At 50.8% G+C, this 17,769-nt stretch overlaps 1 protein-coding gene across 1 annotated transcript in view; it reads left to right on the forward strand.

Moving 5' to 3' along the window:
- Kcnk12 (potassium two pore domain channel subfamily K member 12) overlaps nucleotides 1-17,049 on the forward strand; it is a 46,732-nt gene extending 29,683 nt beyond the window's left edge. Inside the window, exon 2 of the mRNA XM_021149667.3 lies at nucleotides 16,026-17,049. Coding sequence (XP_021005326.1) covers nucleotides 16,026-16,927 — 902 coding nt within the window. The 3' untranslated portion in view covers nucleotides 16,928-17,049. The remainder of the gene's footprint in view (nucleotides 1-16,025) is intronic.
- Nucleotides 17,050-17,769: the final 720 nt, after the last annotated feature.

Raw genomic sequence — 17,769 nt, forward strand, 5'->3', positions numbered from 1 at the left:
TAGCATTTGGAATTCTCACCAGAGGGACTCCTTGTGTATCACTGGGCTCTCCTGGGACCCAAAGTTGGAAGCTAGTCTTCCTCTCATCCCAGCCCTTGGACAGCAGTCTCACGTCATGGCCAGCACATAGTAGGTACTTTATAACATTATGAAAGCTAGGGATAGATGAGTGCATTGGTGAGCTAGAAAAAAATGGCACCCTCACCTATTGTATCTTGGACAAGCTAGAGACCTGTCCAGTGTGGCCTGGCCCTCCCCACTTTGCCCTGTGCAGGAAACCAACCTCAATAACAAGCCAATACATCATATTTATTAATGTCTACTGTCCACTAAGTATTCTGCTAAGTACATGGACTATTTGTTTGATCCTTCCAACCTGTCTGCATCTAATAGACAAGGAAATGGAGGTATAGCATATGGCTTGCTGAAGGTCCCAGTGAGGCATGGTAACTGAGTGGACCCAAACACCTGATTCTAGGGCCTATGGTTTGGCCATTGTGTCCCAGTATATGAGTGAATTGCTCTGTTTCTCTGGGGCAAAGTGGCACTCCTGGTGTGTGGGTGCCCTCAGATCCCCAGGAGGCGCTCAGAGCCCCCTTCTCTCTCCTCTCATGCCTAGAGCAGGCTGATTCCCAGCTGCCAATCCTGAGAGAGTTATGAGGTTTTCCTCTTGCTTTTTTGTTGTTTGGCTTTGTTTTAGCTTTTAGTTTCATTTGGGTTGTTCTGATTAGGTTTTGTGTCACGTAGCAGAGGATGGCTTTGAACTCCCAATTCCCAAGTGCTGGGACAACACCATGTTAACTTGTTTCTCCATTTACAGTCTACCTCCATTAGAGTCTAAGTTTGTTCTCTCCCGTTTGTGGCCTGAGTTGGTTCCTTCAGCGCCTCCTGACTGTTGCCCTGTCTGGGTCTCCTCTTTCCCATACATGCATATGTCCATATACATGTGTGTGTGCACACATAAGCACAGTTGCACACACTCTCAAACACACACACACACACACACACAGAGAGAGAGAGAGAGAGAGAGAGAGAGATGGCTATTCTTTTAAATTGAATGAATTTCTGAAAGAAAAAACATGTCACCTAACGTGCTCAGTGCCTCCATTGCTTAGCGTCTCCTGGATGTCATTCTCCTTCCATAAAGTCATTAGTGGATCTGGCTCTCTCTCTCTTACTCCAGCCAATGAGAGGACCAGGCCTTCCCATCTTCTTAGGTATCTGTGTCACCTGGGAGTGTGTTGGGGATTTTCAGGTGATCTCTTCGGGCCTCTTCCTCTCTCTGAGATCTTTTGCCTCAGTGCCTCTGCTCAAGCAGCTGAAGGCCCCAGGATACTGTCATCCAGATGCTGCTGTCCTGAGACCGCTGCTGACCCACCCAACTCAGCACTGAGACTGCCTTCTCCTCTTGCCTCGGCATCCCACTCCCTCTGCCTGTTGTCTGTTCTATAGCACTCAGCTCCATCACGCTGGTAGCATACCTGTGTAGTGCTTGTGGTTTGCCATCCATCTTCCAAACTTAGCAGTAAGTGTCATAGAGCAGTGAACCATTTGGCTCACCGATGACTCTCACGGTCCTGGCACAGTGCCTGGCAAAATCCAGGCAAGCCCTTAGGAAGTGTTTGGTAAATGTTGACAATTCCTTCATAGCTTCCTCCCTTTCAATGCTGAGGTCCTCAGGAACCATCGTTCTTAAACCATATGTGCTCCTAGGAGGCCTCACCTACAGCAAACCTGAACCCTCAGTGCCTTCTCTGCTTGCTGGACATCTACTCAGACCCAGGGGCACCTCCTCCAAGAAGCCCCTCTCCCTTCTCTCAGAGCTTCCTGGCTTCCAGTAGCATCTCCTTTGAGGTCATTTCCATAGGCAACACCTTCACTGTCACCAGGCAGGACCTTAGGTCTCTCCAGTAGTACTCTACTAGAGATGGGCATATAGCCTAGCACATGCAAGATTGTAGGTTCAGTCCCCAACACTGCAAAAGGACAAAAGCAAGAATGACCCCCATCTGTACCCAGAAATGTGAAATATTTATGAAAGCATACAGAAGAAACCTAAAATGAAAATCATATTCTCAGTACCCAGAGATATGCTCCCCCGAGGAAAAGAATGCTTCTGCGCACACACGTGCACATACACCAAATAAAGCAGACACTGAGAGAGAAGTTCTGCTACAAATATAGTGAACGGTGGCCCACTGGATGTTGCCGTGGGGCAGGGAGGACAAGACCAGTTGGTGATAGATGAGTGCAGCTCCCCAAAGCCAGACGCTAGCCTGGTGCTCACAGAAGGGCTATGCTGCCCTGCGACTCAACAAAACTCCCACATCAGAGGATCTCGCTCAATCACCATAACAGAGAGAGAGAGGGGGCTAAGAACAAAGCCCTGTAACCAAATCCTAACACAGGCCACAGGATGAACATCCACCAGACCTCAAGGGCAACCAAGCATTCTCTGTCTGGCTATTTGGAATGAGTGGCAGTGCTCTGTGGCTCCCATCTGCCCGCTAAGAATGATCAGGGTACCCATCATAAGCTTGCTTGATTCCTTGGCAGCATCCAATCCAGAGTAAAGCCTGCTGCCTCCCCTCATCCTCAAAGTCAAGCCCAGATCACAGAATCAGCCCTCTCAAATCCATGATGTGCAGTAAGCCCTTGTCACAGTGTGCCGGCAAAGCCAGTTTGTTCAACAGGTGCTTTCCTGGTGTCTTTGGCAGTTTGTCAATGTTATTGATCACAGTTGTTCTCCTTCCCTAACTTCATATATCAAAGACACATTACACATAGAAGCAGTTCAGCCCAGAGCCCAAGAAACATTTTAGAAACTCGTTAAAGGAATGCAACTACATCCAACACAGAAGCCACAATCCTGGAACAGTATCTGCTGGTAACTGACAGAGTCAGTTCCAGGAATAATGTCAAAACTATTCCCTTAGGGTGGGAAGAAGCTGGGAAATTGTGTATCCTCGCTGGCCAGACAGGATGGAAAAAAACCCAAAGGGCTAAATAAGACTTCAGGACAATGGTTGACCACGCAACAGTCACAGGCATCATGGGAGTAAGCACCTGAGGAGCAGAAAGAGCTGCTCAGTAGGCCAGCGAGGTGGCTCTGAGGATAAAGACATTGCTGCCAAATCTTAGGATCTGAGTTCAATTCCCAGGACCCACACGAATTGACTCATACAGGAGAGCATTGACTCATACAATTTGTCTTCTGACCTCCACACTCAGGCCATGGTATGTGTGTAACCCCCCCAATATATAGAAAAAATAATGTAATAAAAATTTCAAAACGTGCCATCTGGTGACGAGCCGATTTGTAAGGTGAAGGGTGCAGGAAACGCATCACAGCTAGTTATGGAAAACAGTCGGCGCTCAGGTAGCCAGAGCACGGGTGACACCGCCAGGCTGTGCTTCCATAAAACCCACGTGAGGTGAGGTGGTGTGCAGAACGTGACAGTGTTCCCAGTCCATCTCTGTGGTCACTGGGAGAGGACAAGGCTGGTCAGCGAAGGAGGAGGAGTAAGGCCATGGAAGGCCTTGTCCAGTGCGTTCTTCTATGACCTTCACCAAGGTCATTGACAGTTCCCCCCACCCCCACCCCGTCTTTGTCAATGCCCTGTGGTTGTGAAGAGACAGCATGACCACAGCAACTTCCATAAAGGAAAACATTTAACTGGGGCTGGCTCGCATACGTGTTCAGAGGTTCAGTCCATTATCGTCGTGGAAGGAAGCATGAAGGCGTGCAGGCAGCTCGGGTAGCTGGAGTTTTACATTTCAGCCTTCAGCAAGCAGGAAGAGGGAGTTACACTGGGCCTGGCTTGAGGGTTTGAAACCTCAAGGCCATCCTGAGGGACTCACTTCCTCCTGTGAGGCCACATCCACGCCAACGAGGCCACGCCTCCTAATAGCACCATTCTCCTAGTGACCAAGCATCCAAATCTATAATGCCCCCTACGGGGCGGGGGGGGCATTCCTATTCAAACCACCTCAGCCCCCATCCCCAAACTTATTCCACAGAGCTAGGGTAGCATCCTGATCACAGCAAACCTCGGTGTGGGATGGTCAGGTATGGGTACTGAAGCAAGACCACAGCTTCATCCTTTTACTTGTAGGCTGGGGCGGGCAGGGCAGGGTGGAGTTCAAGAAGACGGTGGAAAGGCTTTGGGTTCACAAACTGTGCCCTGTGTTCTATGTTCTTTCCTACTCGGCCCTTCCCCAAGCCTGTGTAATGGCTCTGGGTTGCACCTCCAAAAGCACTAATGGGGTGCTAGGCCTGGGGTTCCAAAGCTTTCATTCACTCCAAGGTTCTACTTACTTCCTCTACAACACATGGTCATTGGCTTTCCTGCTACAGCGGCTGAGAGAAGAGTTTTACACTTAGAACCACCCTATGCCATCAGCTCAGCCATGGTAATCTCACCCCTGCTGACCCCTGCCAGACTCTCAGGGAGGCTCTGAGCTGACACACTCTGAGCTGATATGATAGGTGCTTTGATGGACTTGTCTGCTAGCCCCTAGTTAGCAGGGTAGATAGGGATTCTCAGTGGACCCTCCTGGGTACTTCTCTGGATGTAGCAGTGGGTCTATTTTCCTTGTGCCTTCTTGTCTATTATGAACAATTCGACAGGCCACCGTCTGGGGGCAGGGGTTTGCTGACAGATGTAGAACACCATAATCAAAAAAGACCAAGACTGTGCATCTCTGTAAGTCACCGAGGCATCCCCAGAACCTGGCAGCTAGCTTTTAGGGGCTCTGTCCCCTCTCTCTGTAAGTACCATGTCTCTTCAGCCTAGACACAGAAGCCCTCAAGGCAGCCTGAGGCTACACAGGAGGGCAGGAGGAGGGTATACATGGAGATGTATATAAGGGCCTGGCTAAAGGGAGTTGAACCTTCCAATGCGAACAGACTTATTTCCCTTCTAGAACCATGGTATTTAGGGGTTGTTTCTCCCATCCCTTCTCTTTCTCTGAGGGTCAGCCAGACTCTTCCTGGTCATCCCTGGAGCACTCTAAGATTACTCTGAAGTAGGAAGATCAAGGAGCGGGGCTTAGCAGGCAGTAGAACAACTCTGCAGCCAGCTGCTCCTAACCCTGTGTTCTTGTTGGCCACACTTCTGCCTCAGCCAAGGCCTTGTCTGGTTTTAGGTTCTGTCTCTGCCCAAAGTCTTGGGCTGAGGCTGGGCTTCTGCTCCTTTGATGGGGGTGCAGGAGGGGTGCTGATCTCATCTTTGAAGGGGATTAGTCATCACCGAGACAGGGACAGAGCTGGGGTGGGGGCAGGATAAAGCCTGATTCTATGTAAATGAGTCATCTTCCCTGAGAGCTCCAGAGGGCCTGCATTTGACAGCGGCTCCCCAGGAGAGGTTGTGGAGCGGGAGGCAGGAGTAGTTACCGGCTTTTAATAACTCAGTTTGTTGAATGATTTCTGGTGAAGAGAGAAGAGTTTAATCCCAGAGAGAGGCACAGAGTGGGGGTTGAGAGCAGCCCCAGCAGGAAATCTATGCCAGGGCACAGAGCTCCAGGGAACTGCTTTTTGCTCACAGCTTAACAAAACCTTTCTCATGTTGAAAAGCGCTGGCCTAGCTAGAGGCTGGACTGTGGCTCAGAGGTAAGGAGCTCGCTGTGTGTGTGTACAAGTACAAGGTCTTGCATGACATCTTCATCACCAACAGAGAGAAAACACTGACCTGCACCATGGAATTCAGTCCCATTTCTCAGCTTCCCTGAACCCTCAGGCTCCCCAGCCCTCAGCCTCCCTACCATTAGACAAAGAACATCATCTCCCGGGTCCCAAAAGGCAGGCCAGGCAAGCCTGCCTAGGATGATGTGAGGCAGTATTTTTGTCCTGTGGCTGGCTCGCTCCTGCCGCTGTATCCAGTCATCAGACACTAGAGTGAGACAGACACCCACCCCTGCACTCACAGGCAAGGCCTAAGTCAGACATCCCTGCTTTTCAAATTGGCCCAAGCACAAACAGCAACTAACATGGAACACAAGGTCTCAGTCTCAGCTTTCCCACCAACATCTACCTGTCTGTCTGTCTGTCTGTCTGTCTGTCTATCTATCTATTATCTATCTAATCTATCTATCCATCATCTATCTATCTATCTATTATCTATCACCTACCTATCATCTATCTATCATTTATCTATCTACCTATCACTTTTCATCTACCTATCATCTATCTATCATCAATCTACCTATCATCTACCTATCATCTATCTATCTATCTATCTATCTATCTATCTATCTACCTATTATCTATCTGTCATCTACCTGTCATCTATCTATCCATCATCTATCTATCTATCTATCTATCATCTACCTATCATCTACCTATCATCTCTCTACCTATCTAGGTATCATCTCTCTACCTATCTTTTGGGCTTGACAAAGCTGGTGCTTACCCCTACATGGACCTCCTACCCAGCAGAGAGCCCAGAGGTGAAGCTGAGGCCCAGTGAAGGGCAAAGATGCGTCCCTGACGAAGCCAGGCTGAGCTTGTTTCCAGAGCCCAGATTCCTATATAATGTTTTAAAGTGCACTTTTCTCACACATCTGCCCTGCAGCACTTAAGCTGTGATGTAGGACCATGTCTGGCCTAAGGTGTTTCTCACAAGGTCCTTCTATCCCTCCCTAGCCCCTGTGGAAACCCCATCCTCCTCCTGTGCTCATAACCACAGTGAAAGATTGGGCACTAGGTTTCTTGGAGGAAAAATCAGAGGATACAGAGAAGTGTTTTGTCCGTGTGGCCTCACTTGTAGAGGGAACAAAACACCAGCTACCGCAGCTCCTGCCCTCTGCAGTCCCTGAAAGGTGCCCAAGCCTTGGGAATGGTGACTTCCTGACTTTCTTTGAGACTTCTGACTTTTTCATTCCTAGAATGCAGAGCTGGGTTGCATTTGTTCATGCAAAGCTACGAGGTGAATAGAAGCCTCTCCCAGCACTCTCCTTTTCTTTTCCCCACAGATTCGCATACTCCAACAGCTGCATGCAGGCACCAGAAGGCTGACCCTACGTGTGCCCCAGACCCTGTGTACAGCTGATGGGAATGGCATGCCTTTCTCAATCCTGGAGTTTGGCTACTACACTCTTGAAATTCCAGTCTTCAAAACTGAGCACAAACACCCTCTCCACCCACTGGGCTTCCCCAGTCACTCCAGCAGGGGCACTTCCTTCAGGAGGCGCTACTGTGGATGCACCTGGAGGCTGGGGTAGTCTGTAGGGGATGCTGCTGTGTCCTTAGATCCAAGCACTGCCACTCTGGGCACAGCCTTCTTTAACTTCCAAACTCTCTCATGTGACCTCTCTTCCCTTGTCTTATCCCAAGTTCTTCCACCTGCGAACATTATCATTTATACCGTGATCTTGAGCCAGTTACTAACCTCAGCATCTTTATCTGCTAGGTGGATTCCATTTATGAGTCTCACACATGGGTATGATAGCAATTCCCACCACAGTCCATCCAATCAAAGGCACTATTCAGTGTGGATACTCTCAACCATGTATGTATCAGGAGGAATTTAAAATACTGCTAAATAACTGCCATTGCTTGTAAGGTGCATGACAGTTTGAGACATGCTAAAATGTAACCATTGGGAAAGGCTGTGAGTTAAAGTCAAGGACACCTGGTGCGTGCCCTGGCGTTAAGGCAGGGATTAAGTAGACTGCTATGCAGTAGCCCTTGGCACAGTGCCTGGGGTTGTGAGGGCTCAGTTGATGCCTGGAGTCCTTTGCCTTCTTCAGATCCAGCCTTCTGTGAGCTCTTCTGTCAGTAACCTTCCTCAACCCTCCTTAGCCCTCCCTCTCTCACATGGTTCAGGCTTACCAAGATAGCTGGTTGTCCACCCTGGAGAGCGACATAGAGCAGGCTGACAAGTTACAGTCCTGAAGTGCCAGGTCTGCGGCTTGTCGCCTGGGAAGTCTCTGATCCTGTCTTTCTCAACTGACAAGACTTCATCCATGGAGCACGGCTGAGAACCTCTTTCCTCTCTCCTTTTCCTTAAGTTTATTTATTTTTATCTCGTGCATGTTGATGCTCTGCATCTGCGTGTATAATGTATCTAGCTCCAGATCCCCTAGAGTTAGACACGTTATATAATTGTGAGCTGCCATGTGGTTACTGGGAATATAACCTGGGTCCTCTGGAAGAGCAACCGTGTTCTTGACCACTGAGCCAATTCCTCCAGCTCCTCTCCTCTCCTCTCCTCTCCTCTCCTCTCCTCTCCTCTCCTCTCCTCTCCTCTCCTCTCCTCTCCTCTCCTCTCCTCTCCTCTCCTCTCCTCTCCTCTCCTCTCTTATAGATCCAGGTCAGGCTGCGTTCCATCCACAGTGCAGCCCCCCACTTCACAGCTCAGCCCACATCTCCTTCTCTTCTGCTTCCAGACAAAGAGACTCAGCTGAGCCCATCCTTCGTGAGTCCTGGAATTCTTGAGTACCTGGAATTCTTGATTATTGAATTAAAATTGATTTTAAGCAATTCAAATTTATCAGGGTATGGTGATGCATGCCTGTAATCCCAGCCCTGAAACAGGGGAATTGCAGAAAGTTTGAGGCAAGCCTGGGTCACGGAGCAAGATTGTCTCAAAACTGTGTCAAATGGGATGGTATTGTTCAGAAAGGCTTCCTAGGGAAGTGTCATCCAAACAGGTGAGACTAGCAAATAAAAATGCAAGTCCTACAATTCCAGTTCTAATTCACATAGGGAACTGCCTTTTGGTAAAAAATATGCCTGCAATGGAAATTCTAATTAACTATCTACAGCTGGACAGAGTCCAGTTAAGAAATCCTCCAAGATACCTACTGCCATATTTAACTTAAATTTAGCATCATAATGACTTCAGCTGTTGTATAGCAGATTCATATGGAGATAGATACTTGTTAACATGCACTGATAAACCCCCTGGAATGGGCCGCGTCCTGGAATCTGCACTGTAATGGTACAAGCAGCTGCTTGTAACACCCTGATGGTTAGTTAAATCACCCTGGAGAAATTCTTAGTGGCATTTTTAGTCTCAAGAGACTGCCAGGTTGAACTATAAATTAGACCCCTTGCCCCAGAGTCAACAGTACGGCACCTCCTGGCAGAAGGTCCCAGAGGGTAAAGGGCCAGGTCTCCCATGGCCTGCCCAGTGCTACACAGGTCCCAGGGCAGTACAGCCTCTGACACATGGGTCCAGCGAGCACCTGTACTTCCACATTAACGTCCTTGCCTGTGTTTCAGGCAGGGGCGGGGGTGAGGGTAGTTTCGCCTCTTCACAGAGTGGCTGGATAGGAAGAGAGTGTCAGTGTCTGGTGTGTCACACAGAGATTGTCACCCAGGGGTACATGATGCCCATTAGCAGTGTCTGCCCTGTCTTAATCCCAGGCTTCTCAAACTAAACTCAGGGACCCTGTCAGCAGGATGGCATTTGTGAGGGTGGCAGCCTCGCAGTTCCATCAGGGTGACATGCTGAAGCCCTGGGTGCCTGCTCTTGCAGACTGGGATGGCAAATCGTGCGACATCAACAACACAGCGGGCCTGGTGTGAACCTGGGGACTAGCTCACCTCTTCAGGGCATGACAGGTCAGGGGGAGACTCTGCGCCAGGGGGCTTTGAGGTCCTCCAGACTCAGTCTGGATGCACGTGAGCTGCCTGGGTTTGAGGGCACTGCTTCTCTACTGAGGAAGCAATATCTAGGCTATCTCCTCAGCCTCTCCCCATGCCCAGAGCCCTGAGTGTTAATGGGGAAGAGAATGGATCGTTCCCCGCCCTGTCTACTGAGCTGAACTAACTATGGCTTATAAGAAAGTAAGGGAGAGAAGTGAACCTAGTGAACAAGACCAAAAAAAGAGAGATGCTCACTGACTGTCCAGTGATTAGCCAGCGGCCCTCCAAACCTACTGTCACATATGTACAGAGAGTGTCATTCCAGGCTTACAGTCATTGCCCTCCCAAGTAGTTGTGCTGAGTACAAACTGAGCGAGGGCCACAGAAGACCCCAGTGTAGGTTCTGGCCCTGCTATATGTAGCAACAAGAGGAACCAGCTATGCACAAGTATGCGGGTATTAAAAGCCACTTATCTGGTCTTGGTCATCTTGCTGGGGCCCTTGGGAGGTTTGGCTATCCAAAATAGAAGTCAGATCCATACCTCAAATCCAAGTGCTAAAGGGGGGGGGGTCTCAGTGGAAGCCAGGACATGGGATAGGGGTTGGGGATGGGGGTTAGGTATCTGCCCCACACTGGAGGATGGAAGAGAGACAGCCTTGGTCATATGGAGCAAGGTTGGCCTATGGAGACCCCAAGGGACAGATAAGTAACCTGACTATGGTTATCCAGAAGCTGCAGACATCTCCTATGCTGTGCCCAAGCCCTGGGTCAGGTCTTACCTAAATGACCAGCTTGTGTCACCTGTGAACAGAGGAAGAGCGGTGGCACCTCTGCATGTCCAGGCGAAGACGGTAGCCACAATGCAGGAGAGCGACAAAGACTCCTAGCAACGGAGTCGTGACACTTAGGGCTGATATTCTTCTCCATGCTTCCCCTCTCCCCAGATTGGGGGGGAGGGACGCTGGCAACTGCTTCCCTGCCTCTTTATAGGCTGTAGACACACTGTGAGCTGGCACACACTGGGCTGGCACAGTGTGCAGAGCAAATGTAGTGGAGCTGGTATGTTGAATGTACCCACGCAGAGAGCGGGTTCGTTTCCTTCTATCGTCGTCTTTAAGAACTTCCTTTTGCAGCCTTAACAGCATTTTCCACAGACGCCGGTGTTCCCTGTAGCCCTCCCTTTTGGTTTGCCTTTGAGCACCAGTTCTGAGATTGAGAAATCACCCTCAGGTACCGAGTCTGACCTTCTAATTCACCTCCCGCCAAAGCTTAGCCACGGTAGCACTGAAATCTTGTCTTATGTCACTAGGCTCTTAACATCCTCTTTTGGCTCTTGCTGGTGGGGCTGCACTGACCACTCTAAGAGCAGGTGTGCCCTTTCTTAGAGGCCTGGGTTCAAGTCCTTAGAACCAACCAACCAGACAATACTCATGGCCAAAGAACAAAACGGAGCGAGAAAGGGTTCCATAACGCGCTTGCAAGGACATGACCACCCTGGTTTGAAGATCCATGCAAAGGTCCCACAACCTCCTAATAGTGCCCAGGGATCAAGCCTTTGACTAATGGGAATTTAGGGGATATTCAGGATTCCAACACAGCCTCAAACCCTGAGGACACTGTCAATCCACTCCAACATCCATAAGACTTCCTGCAGCCCCAGCCCACAACCAGACAGGAGGAAGGACACACCCAACTAGGAAGAGAGCAGCCTGTTTGTCATCTGAAGTCCAAGGTTCTCTTGACAGCTCCTCATAACCCCTAGGGGTAGCAGAAGGCACCTGCACACAGTGAGTACCTCAAATCTGTCTCCCATCAATATCCAGGATCATCTCTAGCCTTCAGATACCTGGAGGTGTGCAGGGGGTGGGTGAGGGTGTCCTAGTCTTTAAACTTGTTTTTACCTATTTAATAAGCCCAGCATGATCTGTCTTGCTGTCTTGGGGTCACACACCTATGATCCCAGCAGAGATAGAATATGGGATCTAGAGTCCAAGGTCCCCATTAGTTAAACAGTAAATCTAAAGCCATCCTAGGCTACATGAGACCCTCTTGCAAAGAACCATACCACCACCAACAGCAGCAACAACACCAGCAGCAGCAGCATCCCTGCCCCACCCCCCACCCCCCCCACCCCCACCACCCCCCCCCCCCCGCAAAGAGGAAGAATGAGGAATTATTTCTCAGACTTGAAACTTTAGCTGAAAGACAGAAAGAACAGAAAAATCCAATTCAGCATTCTCTTAACAAGACTAAGCTCAGTTTTCCTGGCTTAAGATTTTCCATTTCTTTAGCAATCTAACAAAGGAATTCCTCTGCCCGCCCGCCCGCCTGCCCGTTTTGTTTCCCTGCTTAAGCAGGAGCAGTGTGCTATGACAAGTGGAGGTAGCAGTCTATTTTCTAACAAGCTGCAGGCCAGGCTCTCGCTGCCTATCCTCGCTCACCAGCACAGCAAGGGACAAGGGAGGAGACAGAATTAGGGTCTCTTGGGTGGGCATGGAGCTCAGTGGTAGAGCACTGGCCAGCCTTGTCCCATTGCTAATCATCTCCAGCTGTGACAAAATAAAATAAAGTATCCCATTGATTTTCTCCTAAGCTCTAGAAAAACAGTCCTCAAGTTAAATAGTAACTTACAACCAAAGGAGATTCAAGTCTTCCACTTGTAACACTCTAAAGCTCAAGAATATTTTTTTTAAACACAGGAGTGTGAGAAAGACAGACTATTCACAGTTTAACACATCTGACACAGCTAGCATTTGGGTGCCATTTTGAGGACCCCTGCATGTAAGTCCCAATCTTCTGCACCCTGTCCCCAAGAAAACCCCAACTCTTATAATTTGATCAGCAAAGCAAGCATCCCTTTATTTAAAAAAAAAAGTATTATATTACTGAAGTAGGCTATTTCCTTTTGCATACGGCCTCTTTTGTTCATAATACTGTAAATATCTATGGCTCATGCTCTTTTTCTCAGTGTGTGAGGTTCCCTTGTAATGAGAATACCATGGTCTAGGTGTGTTGCTGGACTGGCTTATATGAGTGGTAGGCATTTGAGTATAGTCGCCCAAGACTTTGAATGCCAGAGGTTTTAACTCCTCCTGAAGCCAGAGTCACAGGTGGTTGTAAGTCCCCTGGTTGCTCTAAGTGTTTCTGCTTGAATGGAAGAGTATCCCGGGACTCAGAAGCCCAGGATCCAAACAGCTTTGAGGTGGGACAGTGTCCCAGTGGAAGGGCATCCTAAGACAGGAGAGCACAGGACGCACACAGCTCTGAGAAGCCTCCTCAGCAGAGACCCTGCAGCCCCCAGGGAGGAGGCTCTCAGGAGCTTCAGCCCCACTTCACTTCCTCCCTTCTCTCCAGTGCTTCTTGGCTTCTTCAGCAAGAAGAAGGCAGCAAATCTCATAAGAGAGATTTACTGAAGGGTCCAGGATGTAGAGGGACAAATCCAGGGGTGGCTGCCTCTGCTCCCTGGAGTGGACAAAGGGCAGAGCTTATATAGGATTTTTTTTAGGGGTTGGGCTTTTTAGGGCAGAGATTTCCAGATTGAGGATTAGTTAAAGTTCAAGTCCTGAGCTTGGGGAGCTCAGGGATTGGTGGCTTCAAGGGTTAGTAGGTTCTCCTGCTCGGGGATTGGTGGGTTTTCCTGCTCGGGGATTGGTGGGTTCTCCTGCTCAGGGATTGGTGGATTCTCCTGCTCAGGGATTGGTGGGTTTTCCTGCTCGGGGATTGGTGGGTTTTCCTGCTCAGGGATTGGTGAGCTCTCCTGCTCGGGGATTGGTGGGTTCTCCTGCTCGGGGATTGGTGGGTTCTCCTGCTCAGGGATTGGTGGGTTCTCCTGCTCGGGGATTGGTGGGTTTTCCTGCTTGGGAATTGGTGGGTTCTCCTGCTCAGGGATTGGTGGGTTCTCCTGCTCGGGGATTGGTGGGTTCTCCTGCTCGGGGATTGGTGGGTTCTCCTGCTCGGGGATTGGTAGGTTCTCCTGCTCAGGGATTGGTGGGTTTTCCTGCTCAGGGATTGGTGGGCTCTCCTGCTCGGGGATTGGTGGGCTCTCCTGCTCGGGGATTGGTGGGTTCTCCTGCTCGGGGATTGGTGGGTTCTCCTGCTCAGGGATTGGTGGGTTCTCCTGCTCGGGGATTGGTGGGTTTTCCTGCTTGGGAATTGGTGGGTTCTCCTGCTCAGGGATTGGTGGGTTCTCCTGCTCGGGGATTGGTGGGTTCTCCTGCTCGGGGATTGGTGGGTTTTCCTGCTCAGGGATTGGTGGGCTCTCCTGCTCGGGGATTGGTGGGCTCTCCTGCTCAGGGATTGGTGGGTTCTCCTGCTCGGGGATTGGTGGGTTCTCCTGCTCAGGGATTGGTGGATTCTCCTGCTCAGGGATTGGTGGGTTTTCCTGCTCAGGGATTGGTGGGTTTTCCTGCTCGGGGATTGGTGGGTTCTCCTGCTCAGGGATTGGTAAATTCTCCTGCTCAGGGATTGGTGGGTTCTCTGCTCAAGGATTGATGGCTTTTTTCCTCCCACCTTCTTTTTCCCTGCATTGGGCCCATGGATGAGGGTGGGAAGTCCTTCCCGGATGCAGCCTGCTTTGGCTGAGGCACCATCTCTGTGGAGCTGCTAGGGAGGCTGGAGAGGAGGTGCTGCCAGTGTGGACAGCTCCTGTGGGGCAGCTCCTGCCATGGTATTTCACGAAAGTCCTGAGTCATGAAATGAGCATGCACAGCTCCTGTGATGTCTGCAGACTAAGGAGGTGTCGTGGTGCCACCATTCTACAGGAGCCTCCATTTTAACAGGTGCCACCATGGTAGCAGCTCCGGTGGGGGGCATCTTACAGCAGCCATAGGCTGCAGCTTAGAAGGAGGGGCTGCTCCCCCATTTAGGGGCTACAGGTACTCAGATAGGAACTGCTGCAAAAGCAGTATGTGCTTCTCCAGCCTCCAATCTAGGACTTTCTAAATTTGTTTGCTTTGTGAGACAGGGTCTCCTATATCCTAGGCTGGCTTCCATCTTACTATGTAGCCAAAGATGATTTTGAACTTCTAGTCCTCCTGCCTCTACCTCCTAAATGCTGGGATTACAAGCGTTCATCATCATGCCTGCTCTCTAACCCCCCCCCCCTACTCCAATCCACAAACAGTGTCGATTTCTTCGTGAGCCCAGGGACTTGAGTTTGGCTTTAGAGTATTGTAAAATCCTTCTTACAAATTTCTGGGCAAACCACTAACATTTTCTTTGTTATGTTACTGTTACTTGCTTCTTTTAAAATTCTTTTGTGGCCAAATGTGGAACGCAAAGAATAACCCATCTTTCTCAATGAGCAATATCATACAATTTTCCCTGAACTTCAGTCAGTAAGTATAAGATGAACAGGCAACTTGGGCACTTCCTCCAGGGAATCAAGAACGTGATTAGCATCTACGCCCAAGGAATGTGCTCTTCAAGTGGTAGGTGTATGCGCTCTGGAATATTTAAGGAGATAATAAGCCAAATGGGACAAAGTATCCTTGACTTCTTCCTAGAGCTGGGCCTGCTGCACAGCAGCGGTCACGCACGGGTTGTCCTTTTCTTTTGGGTGTGAAGGGAGTGGTGTGCCTCTGAAGGTCTGCTCCCGTGGATGCGGAGATGTCTGATGATGCTCAGACAGCTCAGACTCTAAGCACCAAGAAAGTCATGAGAGCTTTCTCCCCACCCACAACCCGTGGCAGCCGGCTTTCTGTGGGAGTCCATTAACAAACCCTTCAGGGCCTGGCTTTCAACAAGTCAACAGGTTACCTCTTTATTAAAGGCTTCAAAGCACTAAGCAGCTTCCTGAGCAAGAGAGAGACCTTCCAGGACAAAACTCTAACCACATACTGGCACCACAGGGCCCAGCTACACCAAACATGGTGGTCCTGGAGGGGGACCTGAAGTCCAGTGGCAAATGTTCAGATTTGCACTCTAAAGGCAGGAGGGGAACTGGTCCCCAAATGATCCTTGTGTGGGGTTTGTAAGTGAACCAGAGCTAACAGGCAATTCTCTCTCACTGGGCTCAGAGTAAACAATCCTAATTACAAGATGTTCTTCTGGAAGCCCAGCCCAACAAGCCTGTCTGCGCGACAGAGTCCAGAGGAAATTCAGTTAGGGGAACGGATGTCATTCACTGGTTTTGTGGGCAGCTCAGAGGTTTGCATCTGCGCACCTGATGCTGCTCAGTGCATCCTATTGGTCCCGTCCAGTGCATATCCGCCCTACCTGAGTAGTTTAAATACCCCTAAGGCATAGGGCAGAACTCCATCTTGTTGGGACTCATCATGATCAAGAGCCACCAAAAGAGGGAACCGTCTAAGTACTGTCCCGCCCCCACCTGACTTAAGTCGGTCAGCAAATAAGTTAATTCCGCATCTGCATTCGCCTGCCACACCACATGCGACCACCAGCCCTCGCTGACCCTGGCTGTTATCTCCGCAGGTTTCGGCATGACAACACCAGCCACAGTGGGCGGGAAGGCCTTCCTCATCGCCTACGGACTGTTCGGCTGCGCGGGGACCATCTTGTTCTTCAACCTCTTTCTAGAGCGCATCATCTCGCTGCTGGCCTTCATCATGCGCGCCTGCCGGGAGCGCCAGCTGCGCCGCAGTGGCCTGCTGCCCGCCACCTTCCGCCGCGGCTCGGCGCTGTCGGAGGCCGACAGCCTGGCGGGCTGGAAGCCCTCGGTGTACCACGTGCTGCTCATCCTGGGCCTGTTCGCCGTGCTGCTGGCCTGTTGCGCCTCGGCCATGTACACCAGCGTGGAAGGCTGGGACTACGTGGACTCGCTCTACTTCTGCTTCGTCACCTTCAGCACCATCGGCTTCGGGGACCTGGTGAGCAGCCAACACGCCGCCTACCGGAACCAGGGGCTCTACCGCCTGGGCAACTTCCTCTTCATCCTGCTCGGGGTGTGCTGCATCTACTCGCTCTTCAACGTCATCTCCATCCTCATCAAGCAGGTGCTCAACTGGATGCTGCGCAAGCTGAGCTGCCGCTGCTGCACGCGCTGCTGCCCGGCTCCCGGCGCGCCCCTAGCCCGGCGCAACGCCATCACCCCGGGCTCCCGGCTGCGCCGTCGCCTGGCCGCGCTGGGTGCCGACCCCGCGACTCGCGACAGCGATGCGGAGGGCCGCCGCCTGTCGGGCGAGCTCATCTCTATGCGCGACCTCACGGCGTCCAACAAGGTGTCGCTGGCGCTGCTGCAGAAGCAGCTGTCCGAGACGGCCAACGGCTACCCGCGCAGCGTGTGCGTCAACACGCGACAGAACGGCTTCTCGGGCGGCGTGGGCGCGCTGGGCATCATGAACAACCGGCTGGCAGAGACCAGCGCCTCCAGGTAGAGCGGCCGCCCGCCCCCAGCGTCGCGGACCCGGCCCGGGCTGCGCGCCGCCGGGCGGGTTTGCTTCACTTCTCTCCGAGATGGCGCTTTCTTAATCTTTATCCAATAAAAACGAAACCAAAAAAAAAAAACAACCACCAAAACAAACATGTTTTCTAAAGAAATACTATTGGGCCAGGCCTGACGTTATCAAGGGCAAGTTTTAGATGAGACTGATTTTTTTTTATTATTTTTTGAGTCCCCTCTTGGAGAATCGTGGCCCCCAACAAATTTCCCCTCCAGGAGGAGAAAAAGTGGCACCCCAAATTCCCCGCTCCGCGCCAGTGCATACTGCAGCAAAGAAAGTGAGTGCATCCCTGGCTTTCGCAGACAGGCACTAAACCCTTCCCCATGCATATAAGCAGCTGGCAACCCCAAAGCATATGGTGCCGCCTTTCATGGCTCTGAATTACCTCCTCAGCCTTTAGAATACTGGCTCAGCCTAGCAGCTTGCTTCTGGTCGTCAGAAGTGATATAGTCACAGTTTTGACAGGTGGGGGTAGGGTGAGCCATATGTTGCCTCCCTGTGTATATATATAGAACAGCCACTACACACAGGGAATGCTGTAGTATTATGCAATTAGAGGAAACACAGCACCCACCCGCGATCGGCAGCATACCCCACCCCCACCCCCACACATACTTGAACATTGCAAATGGTGAGGGGCTTAGCTGGCCTTTCTCAGACCGAGGCTAGTCCACTCCATAAGTTCTACTTGCAGAAGCCCAGGGGGACCTGCAGGGAGGGGCTCTCTGACTGAGAGACTTGCTCTGCTTCAGCGTGTTCTCTGATGTGAGCCCTCA

This window comes from Mus caroli, unplaced genomic scaffold, assembly GCF_978045245.1.
Source record: "Mus caroli unplaced genomic scaffold, Mus_caroli_1 scaffold_18, whole genome shotgun sequence".
NCBI lineage: Eukaryota > Metazoa > Chordata > Mammalia > Rodentia > Muridae > Mus > Mus caroli.